The 16253-nt window shown below is 34.2% G+C and overlaps 1 protein-coding gene across 1 annotated transcript in view; it reads left to right on the plus strand.

Moving 5' to 3' along the window:
• Nmdar2 (glutamate ionotropic receptor NMDA type subunit 2) overlaps nt 1–16253 on the plus strand; it is a 415630-nt gene that overhangs the window by 107342 nt on the left and 292035 nt on the right. Inside the window, exon 3 of the mRNA XM_089633429.1 lies at nt 16047–16220. Coding sequence (XP_089489555.1) covers nt 16047–16220 — 174 coding nt within the window. The remainder of the gene's footprint in view (nt 1–16046; nt 16221–16253) is intronic.

Raw genomic sequence — 16253 nt, forward strand, 5'->3', positions numbered from 1 at the left:
ATCACCCGGAAGACCCATAGTCTTCACCAGTACCTTACACCTCTACAAGTCCGGTCACCAGCAGTGGCATCGACTTAAAGGCCAGCACCTTGACCAACTCTCCACCGCCTGCATCCGGAGTCTTCATCATCGGTCATGAAGTCATTTTATAAACTGATCCTGATTCACCAATAAACACCAAAACCTCACCAGGACAACTCATTTTTTTTAAATTGTAAAATTAATTTATGAATATTTAATATATGGCATAATTGTGTGAAATATGTTTCTAAAAAATGGGTGCTTAGGTGAAGGTGTGGAGAATCATTTTACATCTTTAAATATTAATTTTGTTTACTGCACTCCCTTCGTACCTGTCTAGTTTTATATCGTTTTATTTGCTTACTTCTGGTCAAATTCGATCCAACAATTTTTGACGAGATAATAAATTTCATAAGAAGATGATAAATTCGAAGGAACATATTGCTTAGATAGGAGCAAAACCATTAGAAAATTTTGATATTCGAGCACCCAAAAATAAAAGAAATAGCTCAAGACCATCACAAAATCAGAAAGATTGTTAAAAAAATAGGTTAAGTATAAAGACATGGCCGAGTAACCGGACACCGATAAATCGGAGACCATTTCACCTATAAGCGTGAAGAGAAACTGTATTTAATGAAACAAATTAAGGATTGTGGCCAGGAAAACTGAGAGACCTGTTAATATGCCATAGATTAATATAATTGGGAGTTCTAGTTGCTCGCTCATTTATCTAGTACATAGCTAATGGTTACAAATTATATTTGTTGCGTTTATCATAGAGTTGTCGGCGGCTTTTCGTAAAAGATTTTCCTGTACCTACTCTTTTTTTATTTATTTATTGAACGCCCGGCTTTTAATCACATAAATACAATATGTGGAAATTTTATAAACGTAATACAGAGATACATAACAGTACTTATAACACATATCAGTATAACGTTATTCAAGAAATACATATCAGTATCATAGACACATTTAATTTTTCAAAGATAAAACAGAAGTACATACCTGAAACATTCAAAAAACAAATTATTATTTTTGGTGTGATGCAGGACAGAGATATTTTGAATATTTTTAAAAGGTCTGAATAATTATTACGTATTACTAATTTGGTGAAATCGCGCCACAGTGGTATGAACAATTGGTGCTATGGTTGTCAAAAAAAGTTCGTAAAAAAAAGTTTTTATGAGTAGCATATAATTTTAAAATGTGTAGTAAAAAAAAAAAAAATTTTTACAAGTTAAAAAAGTTAGAAACTTTCTTCCCAGGGACTGGATTTAACCGCGCTAGCAACCGTTGGGTTGGACCGAAATTTATTTCGTGTATAAACTGCTGTAATGTCATACAATTTCAGAGACATACGTATATGGGCGCTTGTGATTGTCACAAAAGGTTGAAATAAAGCATGGTCATTGGCAACATGTTTATGTGTCGAGTTTCAACTTGATCAAATGTCGGGAAGTGGGTTAATTTCCACTTTCAAGATTTGAGTTCATTCATTCACTAAGAAAAAGTAAAATTCAAATATATTTTTAAAGTATAAGAATATTATTATTATTTCTCCAGGTAGAGAGTAGCGGCGGTTTATATTAGACATTATTGTTTTGTAGCAGATACCATTTGTCAACAAGTTGTCTTAACTTGCATATTTTGAACATATCTGAGAAACTTCCTTTGTACTTTCTCCAAGCAGTGTAAGTTAGTTTTGATATCAAATATTATTGCTGAGCAAAACGAACACCTAGTCACAATAATACGGTACACAAGTTCCTTTCCTACAGTGGGGGTAAACTTATTTTGTTAATAATTGTAATAATAATTAATCTTGTTCAAGAATTACGTCAGTCGAGAGACAATAGGGTGCTTAAATGTGTTTACCTAATTATAAGTACTAACCAAGCTTCTGGAAACGCTGAGGCAAGCACCTTCGAGGCAGAACAAATTCCGAGAGGAAAAGCAATTTATCAAAAGTCGGGAAATAACTAATAAACCTCAGTTTTATTATTAACGACGTTTATTTGCATTAACAATAACGGTCATACTTTTTCTCTTTATAAATTTAATAACAACAAGAAGTCGATTAGGGAAGGTGGATGGCGAAAGCAGATGAAAGAGAAAGCTTTTCGAGGGAATTTTATAAATAATTATCTTCATTATTTTATGTTCTGTTTCAGATGATATGCTCCAAAAGCAGTTACATGATAGGAAAAAAACAGAAAAACTGAAATTCGTTTTTTAAAGTGGAAATAAGGGAAGTAGTGTTTTACGACCCCGCTGAAATTACATGATTCCACGCATGTTTTTTGGTAAAGCTCAGTTTTGGTTTCGACAAAAAAATCTATTGAATTGCCAGGAAATATCCAAATAAACTTGTTTTCGTGTGAAAGTTCTTAGAATTAAATAATAATAACATAATCAAAATTATGCTTAAATATTAAAGAGCTGCAGTTACCGATGAGTTGGCAAAATTGGTAAAATATCCTTCTCGCAGTTAAACGACAATCTAGTGAAAGGGTAAAAATATCCTTCCAGCGGTTAGTGCGTTAATTACAGATTTTAAAAAATTTATGATTTGCAGAAGATATTTTTTTTATAATTTTATTTATTTATTGAACGACCAGAGGGCTTTTACATATAGGTGGTACAATTTTAATGGCAGTTTTGAAACATAAGAAAGAAATAATAAAAATAAAATTACGTAAAAAAATAATATATGCATGAAACAAAATTAAAAATAACAAGAACATAAATTAAAAAATACAGCGAACTGACTGGTTCACTAAAATTTAACTTCCATTTAGGAATAGTTTTGAAATAAGTCTTTTATCGTTAATTGTTATAAATATATCGACATCACCTAAGTATTGGTTTCTCATAGTGTGAAACCGTTGTATTGGGGGATTCGCAATGTAATTGCGCTTATGTGTGTTGCAGTGGAATAGTTTATTTTGTCGTGTTGTCATTGTAGGTATTCGTATGTTTATGAGTCGCAGAAGTTCGCAACAGTCAAATCTAGAGTTTAGAATCTTGAATAAAAAAGTGAAGTCGTTTATCGTTATTCGTCTTCCAATGTGTGTATTTTTAGAGTATTTAATAAGATATGATATTGTAAGTCTTTTAGTGGGATATTTAATTAAAAATTTATAAAAAGTAGAATTTTTTTTATATGAACGCAATTTTATTTTATTTGTGTGCAAGAATACGATAAGAAGATTGTACTTATTTCATGGTTAAGGCGGACCGGTAGAGGTAAGAGTAATACGTCTTAAACACTTAAAATTGATTAACTCCTAAAGCCTCTGCAATAAAGATATTCTGCAATGATATTTTCCAATGTTATTGCGGAAAATACATATGCGATTGAAAATAGTTAAATTTTAAACGTAATCAAAGATAAAGTCTGAAAGTCGCTTACTTATGATGATTTCTACTGTCTGATTTGTAAAATGTAGCACCCTGGTATTTTTCCTTCGATTTTCCTGTGCAAGTGGTGGCACCCCTTAGGAGGCATACCTTAAAAAGGAAACCCTAGCTAAGCCTTTCGATCTCTGTATAGAGTTTATAGTAACAAGATCTTAAGAGTTATTTTCGCAATAATGCTCTTTTTCAGCGTTGTGTTATCTTTTTTGGTTTTGAACTTCATATGTAGGGGACTTTCCCTATGTGAACGAGCTATTAATGCATATGTTTGTGGTAATCCAGTTTCGTTTAAATTAGAGTGAGTGATCTCTTTACCATTGAAATTTTTAAAACTTTTCTTATAAAACCGTGCGCTTGACCTACTCTCGTCCCCTACAGTACGCTTAATCTAATACAGTTCTACAACTCTTCACTTGTATGTTTCAATCTTTCTGACCTTAAATAAATCCGAGGACATGAAATAGTTTCGTTATTGCACAAATTAGTATAGTATAGTACCGACATGCATAGGGTGTCGGGTTTCGGGGAATTCCCTACCACCTCAGCTCCGGGGTCGCCTCCATCTGTTCTAATATATATACTAGTTTTGTTACTCGACACTTAATCTTATTAAAAGGAAGGAATGAGAGGGGGGAAGAGGAGGAATGAGAGGGGGTAAACTATGTGAATGAAATATTTTTAAAACTACGTTGGCTCCTCCACTAACCAATACAATAACGGTGGATGGTGATCAGAAATCAAATATTGACTCCGACGTGGCTGGACTGTCTCCCATAGCTGGCAACCCATTTCATAAAGGTACCCTGCCCTACGTGGATCCATTCACGCCCGAGAGAAAACAAATTAAGTCATCACGCCATTTCCGAAATCGCTCCCACGCTCATACCTCCGGAAGATCTACTGTTCTGGCTCTAGATGGGGAAGGTAATTGCATCCCATATCATGATGCTAACGCGGAAAAAGTGTCATTTAGGTTTCGTCTGATGAAGCTCATCTCCCACGCGCTGTCAGACCTACACTCCATCTTAAAAAAATTGTTGTAATTCCACCAAGGGATCATTCCAGTTGGATTACATCAGCTTCCTGGTCGACACCACTGGATTATGTTATAGCGCTGTGGACTTATTCTCATGTGATATCACGTCTTCAATTTCACAGACACCCCGAGGTATCTTCATTCTAGACGCCCATCAACAGCGGACCATGTTCCCGTTCATTACAAGGCGGCGTCACAATTTTTCATTCTTCTTTCACGCCCCTCACTCAACATGGTCCCGTTAGAGGGAATAGTTTTCAACATCCCGTTAGTCCGCTTCGTCCATGTTGGCAACCCCTATCACACGGTAGCGTGAGAAAAAAAGTCCTTCTGATTGGCCCGTATTTGCGGAACACTGTGTTACAGCGTCACTATCTGTCATCAACCAACTATGAAGTTTAATCAAGGTTTAAATTCGGGGATGAGGTAAAGGTTTGCGAACCTTAGCTGTTAACTACCGAGGTAAAATCGGACTTGTTGAGGAATCTTTAAAAATTGACATGTTGGTTTTTACATACATATTAAAATGGACCTCAATTGGAAGTGAGAACACTTACATAGCTCCTACCCTATAATAGCAAAATCCTGTCGGGAAACACACAACCATTGCTATTGGGTGGAGCGTCCCGTAATTACTACTAGATTTATCCTGAGATGGTAACCTAAAATTTTATACCTTAATCCGAGATATCTACCATCTTATTTTCCTAATGTGATTCTGTTACCCACACTACCCTCCATAATTAATGTACTTCGAACTTTCAATTTTCTACTAATCTATATTTGAATTGCCTATATATTCAACCCCATAATTGTTAAATCAACACCCCTCCCTAACCTAGCAATTATTGAAATCTAACAGCTATTTTTTTTTTTTTTTAAAAAGAAAGACAAACATTCCCGGTTTATGAATAACCTGACAATATTTGAAAATCTCCTACTACCACCACGGTAAGTTGAAAATGTTGCTTGTGTTGTGATGGAGGACTTATCCAGCCGAGGAATCGAACACACTACGCCTGGGTGGGATCCAAACGCGATGTCAACTCAGCTACCGACCGGTCGAAATGTATGTCTATCCGCTATGTCTTTTATTATGTTTTGAGAAGACTTCAGGGATATTATTTTATTTATCATAATTTTATTTTTAATGCGCAGCGTTGATCGAGCATAACATTCGCGTTTCTATACAGTTCAAAAAGACATTTAGGTATATAAATTTTCAATTATAAATTTATTTACAATCGGAGACTTCATCAAAATCATGACAATTGCGTTTTTATTCTGACCGTGAAAGAATTAGTCGTAATTACACGTTCTGATCAAAACTCCGCGAAACTGTTAAAACTCTTTAAATTTAAATAGAACACTTTACTATTTTAATTTGAGATTTTTATCTTGAGGTATCTAACACTGAGTTCCAACTCTCCTAAGTCTGAATTTAATTATTTAAAATACCGCGACGTATTTACTCTGCGAATTCGCTTCTCAAAACTGCCGAAAACTTTCCAAAACTGTGTAAAACTGTTTAAGTTAATTTGAGCACTTTTTTATTTAAAATAAAGCAACAAAATTACTCTGCAACTTACTCCCCGAAAATTGTCAAAAACTGTCCCATTTTTTCTAAATTCAAACTATTTATAACTGTATTTTCCCATTAATCACGTTAAAAATATGCTATTCTAACCTTTATCGACTCGTATGTTCTTTTCTATTTGGGTCATAGTAGCATCATGCTAATTAAGGCCATTCTGGTTATTTCAAAAGGTTCACTCCCCGAAATCTGTTTCATCCGATCAAATGGTCAGGCGCGGACTGGAAAAGCGAGTTCCGATTCCCATAGGGCGCTTTCAATATAATGCTTTAGTGAACGCTGTTTTTTGAAGTGTGAATTCCGGACTATTTTATTTTAAAAATTTATTGTGTCCGCAAAATTGCTTTAATGACTGTCGTTAGCTACCCTGATAGATGAATGTCTCTTTATTCTAACCAGTCCAACCTGAGAAATGCCCACTGCAATCGTCCTTGACTGAGGTTACAATCTAATGTAGACCTGGGGGGTTTGCAAGCATTACCGCTTATGTCGATTATTATTTCAATTTCGTCGCTACCTACGTCTTATCACCCGTTATCGTCGAAACACTCCCTTTCATATATTGTCCTACAATCACAAGAGGCGTAGATTGGTTTAGGCCTAGACATCAGTATTCCCTACCGTCTACAGTTGTTTATGATGTGGTACGCTTGTTTTTAACGCTTTCGCGAGCCTAGCTTTGATCGTCTTCAATTTTCCTCTGATGACTCACTTCTCCCTCTCTTCTACGTGAACCGATCACTATTTCACGATTTTTTTTGTCTCCAACTTCCGATTTTTCCCTGATTGTACGTAATTTTAATTGCCAATTTTTCTTGTACGCTCCTTCTTTTGGACGTGACTTTCCCATCTATTCGGGGCTGTACCTTTGTTTTGTCTCTTTTATTTACGAAAAATACATAAATAAGTTATAATGTGCCAAACATCACATGAAAATATTAACAAAAAACTATAAATTTATGTTATCTCTGGCCATTAATTTTAATGGATATTCTCATTCCTATACCCACCATGTAAAGTCTCATGGGTACTTTAGACTAAAATTCTGTTAAATCTTTCCCACTTGATTTTTAAAGAAATCGGAAACCTTTTTCTCGAGTAACAGATCTGTTGCAACCCTGTCTCGCGTCTTCCCATCCGGCGATAGGCGTTTAAAAGGGTTGTGAATCCCTCAAAAATGTCAAGTTAATCAATCTTGATCCTGAGTGGCTCTAGCTAATGCGTTCACGTAAACATTTGGTCGGAATATTTTCAAGGTCGGTGTCATATAAATCAAAGCTTAAACCACACCCCTCTCTTAAGATATCTTTTGTCCTGTCAAAAGTCGTACCTCCTTCTTTAATTAATCCGATTGGGCAATTCAATTCCTCTGATAATCCCTGATAGAAAATTCTGAACCATGTATGCAGTTCCCTTTAATTCATATACGCCTTTTCCGATAGAGGTCTATGCCATGTCGGTTTATGCCATCCTACTTGGGTAAGACCTTGGTCCATCACATGGTTTATGTAGTGTTAACTGAAATTAATACTTTTAACCAAACCAAAAAAACCTAATTATTTAGGCAAAGAAATAATAAAAGTTAACGTCACTTAATTTTTTTTATTAGTATGAATTCCTTCATGACAACAATGCTGCCCAACCAAATGGCGATATGGTTGTTTTTTCTTTACACTGCACAGACAAGAGTGCTCTTGTGAGGTGACATTTAAAAATAGAAATTAATATCATTATAAATTTCTATTGTATATTGTTCAAGAATTTCGATTAAAACTTTCTTGACAAACGTATAAAAAACATTAATTCTGAAGTCCTAAAAGATGTCAGTAGTTTACCGGCAAATATGATAAAGACAACAAACCTTTGTACATCTAAATGTATAAAAACTAATAATAGAGAAAGTTAAATAGAATCAGTTTCGTTGAAAGTTAACTAATTGAAAATATATACTTTACCTTTTTTCCAATTGTCTATAAGTTCATACTCGAGAAGAATTTTTTTGCTTAAATAAGCTTAGTTGTTTACGTTTCAGATGTTTTTTTTAAATGAAAGTCGTTTTATTTTACAACAAGAGATGCTATTCAGCTTTTAGGTATTGCGGAGCCTTAGAATTAATGAAGGACTCTTGTTAAAAGGCTTCATATATTTGTCCACCTTTTTTTTGTTATTTTTTAATGTGAGTTCTGCACAATAGTTCCAACTATTCCCAACCGTCTGGAGGCAGCGAGACGTTAGCATCCCAATCGGGGTATGATGTGAGATTGAAGGTGGTGAGGAGAGTAGGAAGTTGGTCAAAGGATGGTAGAGAAGGTGGAATAGAACTGTGATTCTGAAATTATTTACCACTCATGTATCAAAAATGATCGCACCTTAAATACATTTAACTGAAATTAGTCCAGGCGCTGCTTATATTTTTTCTAATAAAACCATAGATATTATAATGAAACGTATTTTGTAGGACAAGAATATTCTCGGAATAGATTTGCTTGGGTAGGTGGGAACTGGGAAGAGTGGGGATGTTTAATTAGGGGCTGTAAACAATGCTGCTTTATCACTTCCGAGAAGCTCAGATATCTGAAATAATTTACGACCGCATGCCGCTTGCTTATTTCTGAAATGCTCCGCTGATTTTCTCCAATCATGAATACCTACTAACCGCAAGATTTATTAACCCAACTTACCACAGCCATGTAAAATAATTAAGGTTTAGTTAAAGATTTTTGGTTATTAATTTACGTGTTCTTTGGCCAGAGTTTTCCATCTTATCGCCTATTTTCAAAGATTTTTTTTCCAGCAATCGCTTCTCCAGGAAAATTTGTTTTGTCAACTAATCTTAACATTTGATAATGTAAGTTTTAGTATGACAGAACTGGATGTATGTATATTGTACTATTGCGTATTCAGCTGATATTTGCTAGACTGTAATAATAATAATAACATGGAATTTATATAGCGCAGTTTAGTGTCATTTCACTTCAAGTGCGCTTAATAACTGTACTAGGCAAGACTAGGATAGTAAAAGGGGATACAGAATTATTTCACTTTAAATCGGTGTTCAATGTAGGTATTACATATTTTAGGAACGATGAACTAGAATTATCGTTGAGTTCGAGTTTTTTAGGACCACGCATCCATAGTTTATTGTAAAGCGGGTGTGTTTGATATTTTGAAGACACCAGCAGGTTATTTTACCGTATGTAGCCAAAGCTTGTCTTAGTTAATAACTGACGAATATCTAAGATCCTTATTTTAGCAAATAGTTATTTTGAGAGTGGGTAGGTTGGCATTTAAATTCAAAATTTCACTGTCATAAGTGATCTGAACCCTAAGCGTGCAAGGAAATAACTACTTATGGATAAAAACCCCACCTATCGAGAAATAATTAATTTCATGATTATAAAATTATTTAACCTTGTCTTCAAATAATTATATGCTTAATTCGTGTTATGTGTTGTTCTCTTTTTTTCTCTTAAAAAAATGGCATCACCGTATTCAGGGCTCAGAGTTTGAAGATGGCCAAAAACATTTTCAATTTTCCGTAATTCTTCTGGTTGAATGGAGTGGGACAGCTGTTCTCCAACAATGGGTCACTTTTAATTCATTATTTAACATAATCCGGATAGAATAAACATTCGGAGATATTTTTTTGACTATTCATCTCAGAGCGTATCATTTTGCAATGCAGATTACTTTAAGAATCGGAGAACTATTTGGTAAAACGGAAGTTTCAATCGTAATGGCAGGTTCTTGTACAGCGTATCGTGCTCCGAAATTCATGGGTTAGTGTTAGTGTACCACAGCCATCCGATAGTACTTACGATGGTACGTGTGATTAATTTCATTCCAGATAATTTTCGGGCTTATTACGAACAATTTGGTACCAGATTCCACAAAATTACCCAGCCACTCTGAACCTGGAAGAGTGTGCCCATCTAAAAGGCATCTAATTGTTAGGAGGGTAGCTCCACACTTGTAAAGCCCATCCGGTGCCTATTGACGGATCAGCGCTGGTGGCTGAGATGTAACACAACCACATCGAGGGTCTGACCAATCTAGATCCTGACACGCGGATGTGAATGCCACAAAACGTTAGTTATGACAAGAATTATGGGTCTTCAAGTATGAATCTGCTTTATATCTACGTGAGTGGTTTATTTATGATATCCATCTTGTATTCTTAAGTAAGTAGTATATTTATATTGCTTAGTTCTACCCAATTGTTTAATTCCGAAATGGGTAACATTTTCCCAAGTAGAGTTAAGTAAGTTATGGAAGCGATTAGAGTTTGGCGCCCATTATTTTGTAAGTCACTTTCACTGGGATATTGATTTGTTTATAAATAATATTCACAATGATAACACACGACACTGACGCCTGCAGTGGTCACCCGCTTATCATACATCACGAGATAAGAGACGAGATATTGGGAGTAGAAAGCACAAATAACTGTAAGACATTCGATGAAAATGAAAGAACGTGGATCCAAGTAATTTTATGCTAGTTTCTTGCCATGGTGGGTAGAATACTCGCCTAGCGAGTAATTTTGTGGAATTTAAACTCAATTAACTATCCTGAAACCTGACTCTGTATTTTGTATCTTCCGGGTTAGCAAACAGTAAGTTCATAGTTTAACCTTTCCTTGCCGGTGCTATCAACTGAGTGAACATCGTCTCTAATTAATAAAATATCTCTTTAAATATACTAAACACAGAGTTCAAATTTCAGGTATTTCTCTGCGATACATTTATGTATTGCATTAATTAATTTCAATATATAAATATTTACCGAGTGTATAGCACCGGAGGACGAGGAATTTTTTAACACCGTAAGGGAGGGGTTAATACGGGTTTGTGACATGACTAAACTGGCGGCAGTAGAATTTCGAAAGATGCAGAGTAGGCCCTTTGGTCTACTTTAGGGACTGGGTTTCTGTCAATAAAATACTGTGAAATATGGTGAGTAGCAAAATGGGGCTGTAGCCTGAAATTTGGGACTATGCAGCATGCAGATCATAGAGACATCCGAAAACAATAAACTGAAATAATCTTTGGTGATATTTTGAAGGTATCATCACCGATTTACTTTTCCTTTGGGCTAATTATTTACTTTTGGAAGGACTCATATGTTTTGTAGTACAGTACAGAGTGCAGTACCAAAATATCAAGGACTCTTAACCCCTTGGGCTAGTTAATTTGGTTTTACGGCCTATAGCTTGGAGTCAATTTGTTTGCTTTTGGGAATAGCTCATTGTATGATTTCAAGTCGTTCTGCCTCCATTATTGAGATGGTGAGAATTATAATCTTAACGGCGTTAGAGAAAAACAACACCACGATTTAAATTCAAATTTAGAAGGTAACCATAGAATAAAATGTGTTTTTTTCCAAATCAATAATTTTAGTTACAAAAAACATAATTTTTGCAGTCAAAATTTAGTTCACTTCAAAAAGTGGACGGTTAACCTACCTATCTATCTTACATCTCCGAAAGCTCTTCACTGATAGCTTTAAAGTTTTGACACCACTGGTAAATACATTAAATGAAATGGGACTTTAACTAGATAGTAAGTATTAAAATAGAAAATAAAACATTTTTTAACTTATTTCCACTTTTTTATTTTACCACTACCGGTTTCATCCTATTATGGACATCTTCAGGCTGGCAATTGAAATTCTTTTGTTACAGAATTTATACAAAATTAGGTACACAATGTCAAGGTAGGTACATATTATTGGGTTATTAAATTACAATGGTTCTTTAAGGTTAATATGTCATAAATAAGAAATAATAATATAACAATGGTCACTATAGCAGAATAATCGATAATTTAGTAAATAAAATAATGAATTTTCCTGCATACCACGCAGGACAATCCGGAAGAGAAGAATCAAACCGTACAAAAGAACACCTCCTTAGTTTAGCAAATCATAAAGTTGGGGGGGGATTATGATCTATTGAACATAATTTTGCATCTACCAGAAAACGAAAATTATTTCTATCAAGATAGAGATGTCAAAACTCTTAACGTTTGTAACAAAGGATCAGAAGATTACATAATTAAATTACATAACTGTTATTTAAGGTAAATAAGTCATGAATAACAAAATGTTCAATAATCATCAATACATACATCGCAAATTACTTAGAATAAAATTTTACCTCAGAGTCTAAGGTAACATTATTAAAATTAATTACAATGGATATATTAATGGTGACTGAGCACCATGTTCCAACTGTTTATTCATGACATATTTACGATCAATTTTCTTCGTTAGGCGATTAATTTCTAGTAATTCTAATTTGTCTAATTTCTGTCCCTTTTCACAAACGTGAAGAACCTTGACATCTCTATCCTTGTCAAAAGTATGTTGGTTCTCTAGCAAATGCAAGGCTACGTTCGATAAATCTCCCTTTCGATTTACCCAACATGCGAAATGCTCCTTTATACGGGTCGATACTGCTCTTCCTGTCTGTCCCACGTAACATGCAGGGCAATTCGAGCAATTCACTTGGTAAATTCCAGAGTTCTCCAATTTATCTCTCTTATCCTTATTGTTTATTAATATCTTACCCAAAGAATTCACGCTACAAAAAGCTGTCTTACACTTCTTGTCACTGTCTATCAATTTCGAAACTTTATTTGATACTTTCCCAAGGTATGGTATTTTACACCATTGTTTTGTTTCAATTTCATTTTCTGGTGTAAGGCCATATGTAATTGAAGTTATAGTCAGTTTTTTGTTTTTCTTTTTTATTAAATTATCTATTATTCCGCTATCGTAACCATTATTCACCGCAATAGCTTTGATAACATTCAATTCATTATTGTAATCTATATCATTCAATGGTACATATAACAGTCTATGGATTAGACAATGGAATATTGACAATTTGTGTGAGATGTGATGTCTCGAAGAGCTGTGGATGATATTATCACTATATGTAGGCTTCCTGTATATTGAAAATTCCAACTTGTTATTAATAATCCTAATTCCTACATCTAAAAAGTTGATTCTATCTCCTCCTATCTCCATAGTGAATTGAATCGACCTATTGATTTGATTTATCTCTTTGATGAAGATATCTAGCTGCCTCTGTGTACCAGTCCATACGATCAAAATGTCATCCACGTATCTCCGATAGAAAACAACATTCTTAAAGGACACTAACCTCTCAATGGTCTCTTCTAAGTGGTCCATCATGATCTCTGCTAAAATTGGAGAGATTGGGCTACCCATTGCCAACCCTTTCGATTGTAAATAGAATTTATTATCAAATCTAAAAAAATTTTGTTTTATGCACACATTTATTATTTGATTAATTTCTCTCTTTTTTATAATATTTATGTTGGATTTCTCCATGTAGTTATTGATTATTATTTTTAATTCATCTGTAGGTACACTTGTGAATAGACTAACAACGTCAAATGACACTAAAGAGGCGTTGTTTGGTATATTTATATCTTTTATCAGGTGTATTAGTTGTAAACAATTTTTAATACCATATTTTGGTTTGAAATTTAAAGTATTTTTAATTATTCTATTGGCGTATTTTGCTAGTTTGTAGGCTGGTGCTGAGTTATAAGCTACGACGGGTCTCACTGGTATATCTAATTTGTGAACTTTAGGTTGTCCATACAATCGTGGACATTGGGGGTTCATGACAGTGAGGTAGGATTTTTGGAATTTATCTTTAACAAGTGTTTTGCATGTACTAAGAATTGAATTTATTTCTGCGGTAAATTTTGGGGTTGGATCTTTATTCAATAAAATTACATCACTAGAGTTTAGTACATTTTGAACTTTTTCAATATAAATATTTTTTGGTAGAATTACTGTGCTATTAAGTTAAAAAATGTTTTATTTTCTATTTTAATAATATATAATTCCACCAAGTATAACAGTATAATAAATAAAGTCATAGATAGTAAGTATTACTGCATTACATTTTAATTATGACTGATAACAAAATTCGGATTGATATCACTAACAATAAATACATGTAATGCTTTTATATTTATTGCGTACACATTTAGAATATTTATGGCATTATGTTAACACTTCTAAGGTTCTATAGACTCATAAAGCAGTCAATAATCCTAAAAGGCTTTATTTTACGCGTCACATTTACAAATGTCGTGCAACGAACTTTCCACTGGGTGACATGGCGTCGCTGCGCGTTTGTGTTGTCTAGACCAGTGGTTCCCAAATGCAGGGCGCTTGTGATCACAGTGGTAGACTCAGGGCAACGGGGGTTTTCGGGATAGTAAATCAGAATTTGATGGCGAAAAGGAAAATAAACTTTGAAAACATGTTACTCTGCGATTTTAATACACAAGGTGTATCAGCAAGTACGCGAAATGATATGTTAAAACCTTTCAGGTACGTGATGATAAACCTTGTACAGAATGTTACAATCAATGCGACAGAATGTACTGCACATGACTTACGCGAAATTTTACAAGTGTGTGTTTTTCAGTTCAATACCAAAAAACTACCAGCATTAGTCTCTAAGCATCAGAGTGAGTTTTGAGAATTTCTCATCCAGACAAAGGATACCGCCCGGATGATCACCTATTTCTCCACAGCTCAGCGAAAGAATTTCACATATAGAAGATACCGTTAAATAAAATGAACATTATAGAACAGTAACGCAGACCCGTGAAAAATCACAGAATAGTCTGAATTATTTACGTATTTTGAAAATTTAATTAAACTTATTTACTGTTTATTTATTATAATAAAGACAGGTATTTTATCGCTTGTCTAAATTATTGACGTAATCAATTCCAATTTTAAAAATGATAGTAAAAAAAAATTTAAATCTGAGTTCAGAACCAGTTCAAAATCACAAACATACATGCAAAATTAGATGTTCGATATCACAAAAAACAATTAAAAGCATTCGATGTGAGGAATGGGGGCAGAAGGAAAATTGGGCAATAAGCATAATGTGTTTGAGAATCTTTGGTCCAGACAAAGGATACAGCATTGACGATCACACTTTTCCCACAGCTCAGCTGAGAAACTTTTCACCACGTACAGTGAATTCCGTTTACGAACATGAACATTATTGAACACGAACAAAATAAACAAGCCCAAATTGATCAAAATCTCGGTTCATTTGGCTCGAGCTTTATAACTTTACGCATGAGATACGATGAAATTCTGTGATGCTTTAAATCCATACAAAAGACACGATTACCATTCCCACTTTTTATCACCTGTTTGTCTTGAGTTATCAAAAGAACAAACAACGAAAAGCACGTCCTTTGCGTTTCCTGGATTATTTACATTCTGGGTTGCTCGACTGATTTTTCATTTTACAATTATATGTATACTCTCCGGAAATTCATGTAAGTTTTTGGTTTTAATAATTAAAAGATAAAAAAATATTAGGTCACTGTAACACAAAAAGGGAAAATTCTTTCATTTTCTTTTGGAAGGAAATAAATGCTATATATCCCTATTTGATTATGGGAAAATAATTTTAATAGTGTGTTTTCGGTCGATGCACAATTTTGCTGAAACGCTAAATTGTGTAACCGAAAAACACGTTAATACAGAGTTAAACTAAAAAGGCGCAAGTGTATAATTTTTTAATGAAAATCATTGCGTTTTTCATTGCCTGCAGTTAAAAATTAAAGCGAAGTCCAAGAAATAAATAAAAAAACATGCATTTTATGAAGTACCTACATCTTTTATAACATAAGTATTTATGGTATGGTATATATAAGTATATATTATTAGATACAAGATGCAATAGTTAATTGATAAATTACATATGGGATTTGTTAATTGACAGTTAACAAAATTATTCTGCTCCTGTGAGATAGTTTTATAAATATTTATCAAAGATCGAAGAATTATTAGGGGATTACACAAATATAAAGGTGTCCGCTGTTGAAGATGTATTCGGAACCACTTGTTTAAATATTGTTATATTATTTTTGTTCATCACACTTTTTTTTACAGCCATCCTGAACTCTCTCTGCAAGGAGTTTCTGTCGGTAAACGTGTCGGCCATCCTGTACCTGATGAACTATGAGTCCTATGGCCGCTCTACCGCCTCCGCGCAGTACTTTCTGCAGCTGGCGGGCTACCTGGGCATACCTGTCATCGCTTGGAACGCAGACAACTCTGGCCTTGGTATGTTTCACTTCATTACTTATTCACCGCTTG

The sequence above is a fragment of the Hesperophylax consimilis genome, chromosome 7 (assembly GCF_061612785.1).
Source record: "Hesperophylax consimilis isolate HC1 chromosome 7, BYU_Hcon_1.0, whole genome shotgun sequence".
Taxonomy (NCBI): Eukaryota; Metazoa; Arthropoda; class Insecta; order Trichoptera; family Limnephilidae; genus Hesperophylax; species Hesperophylax consimilis.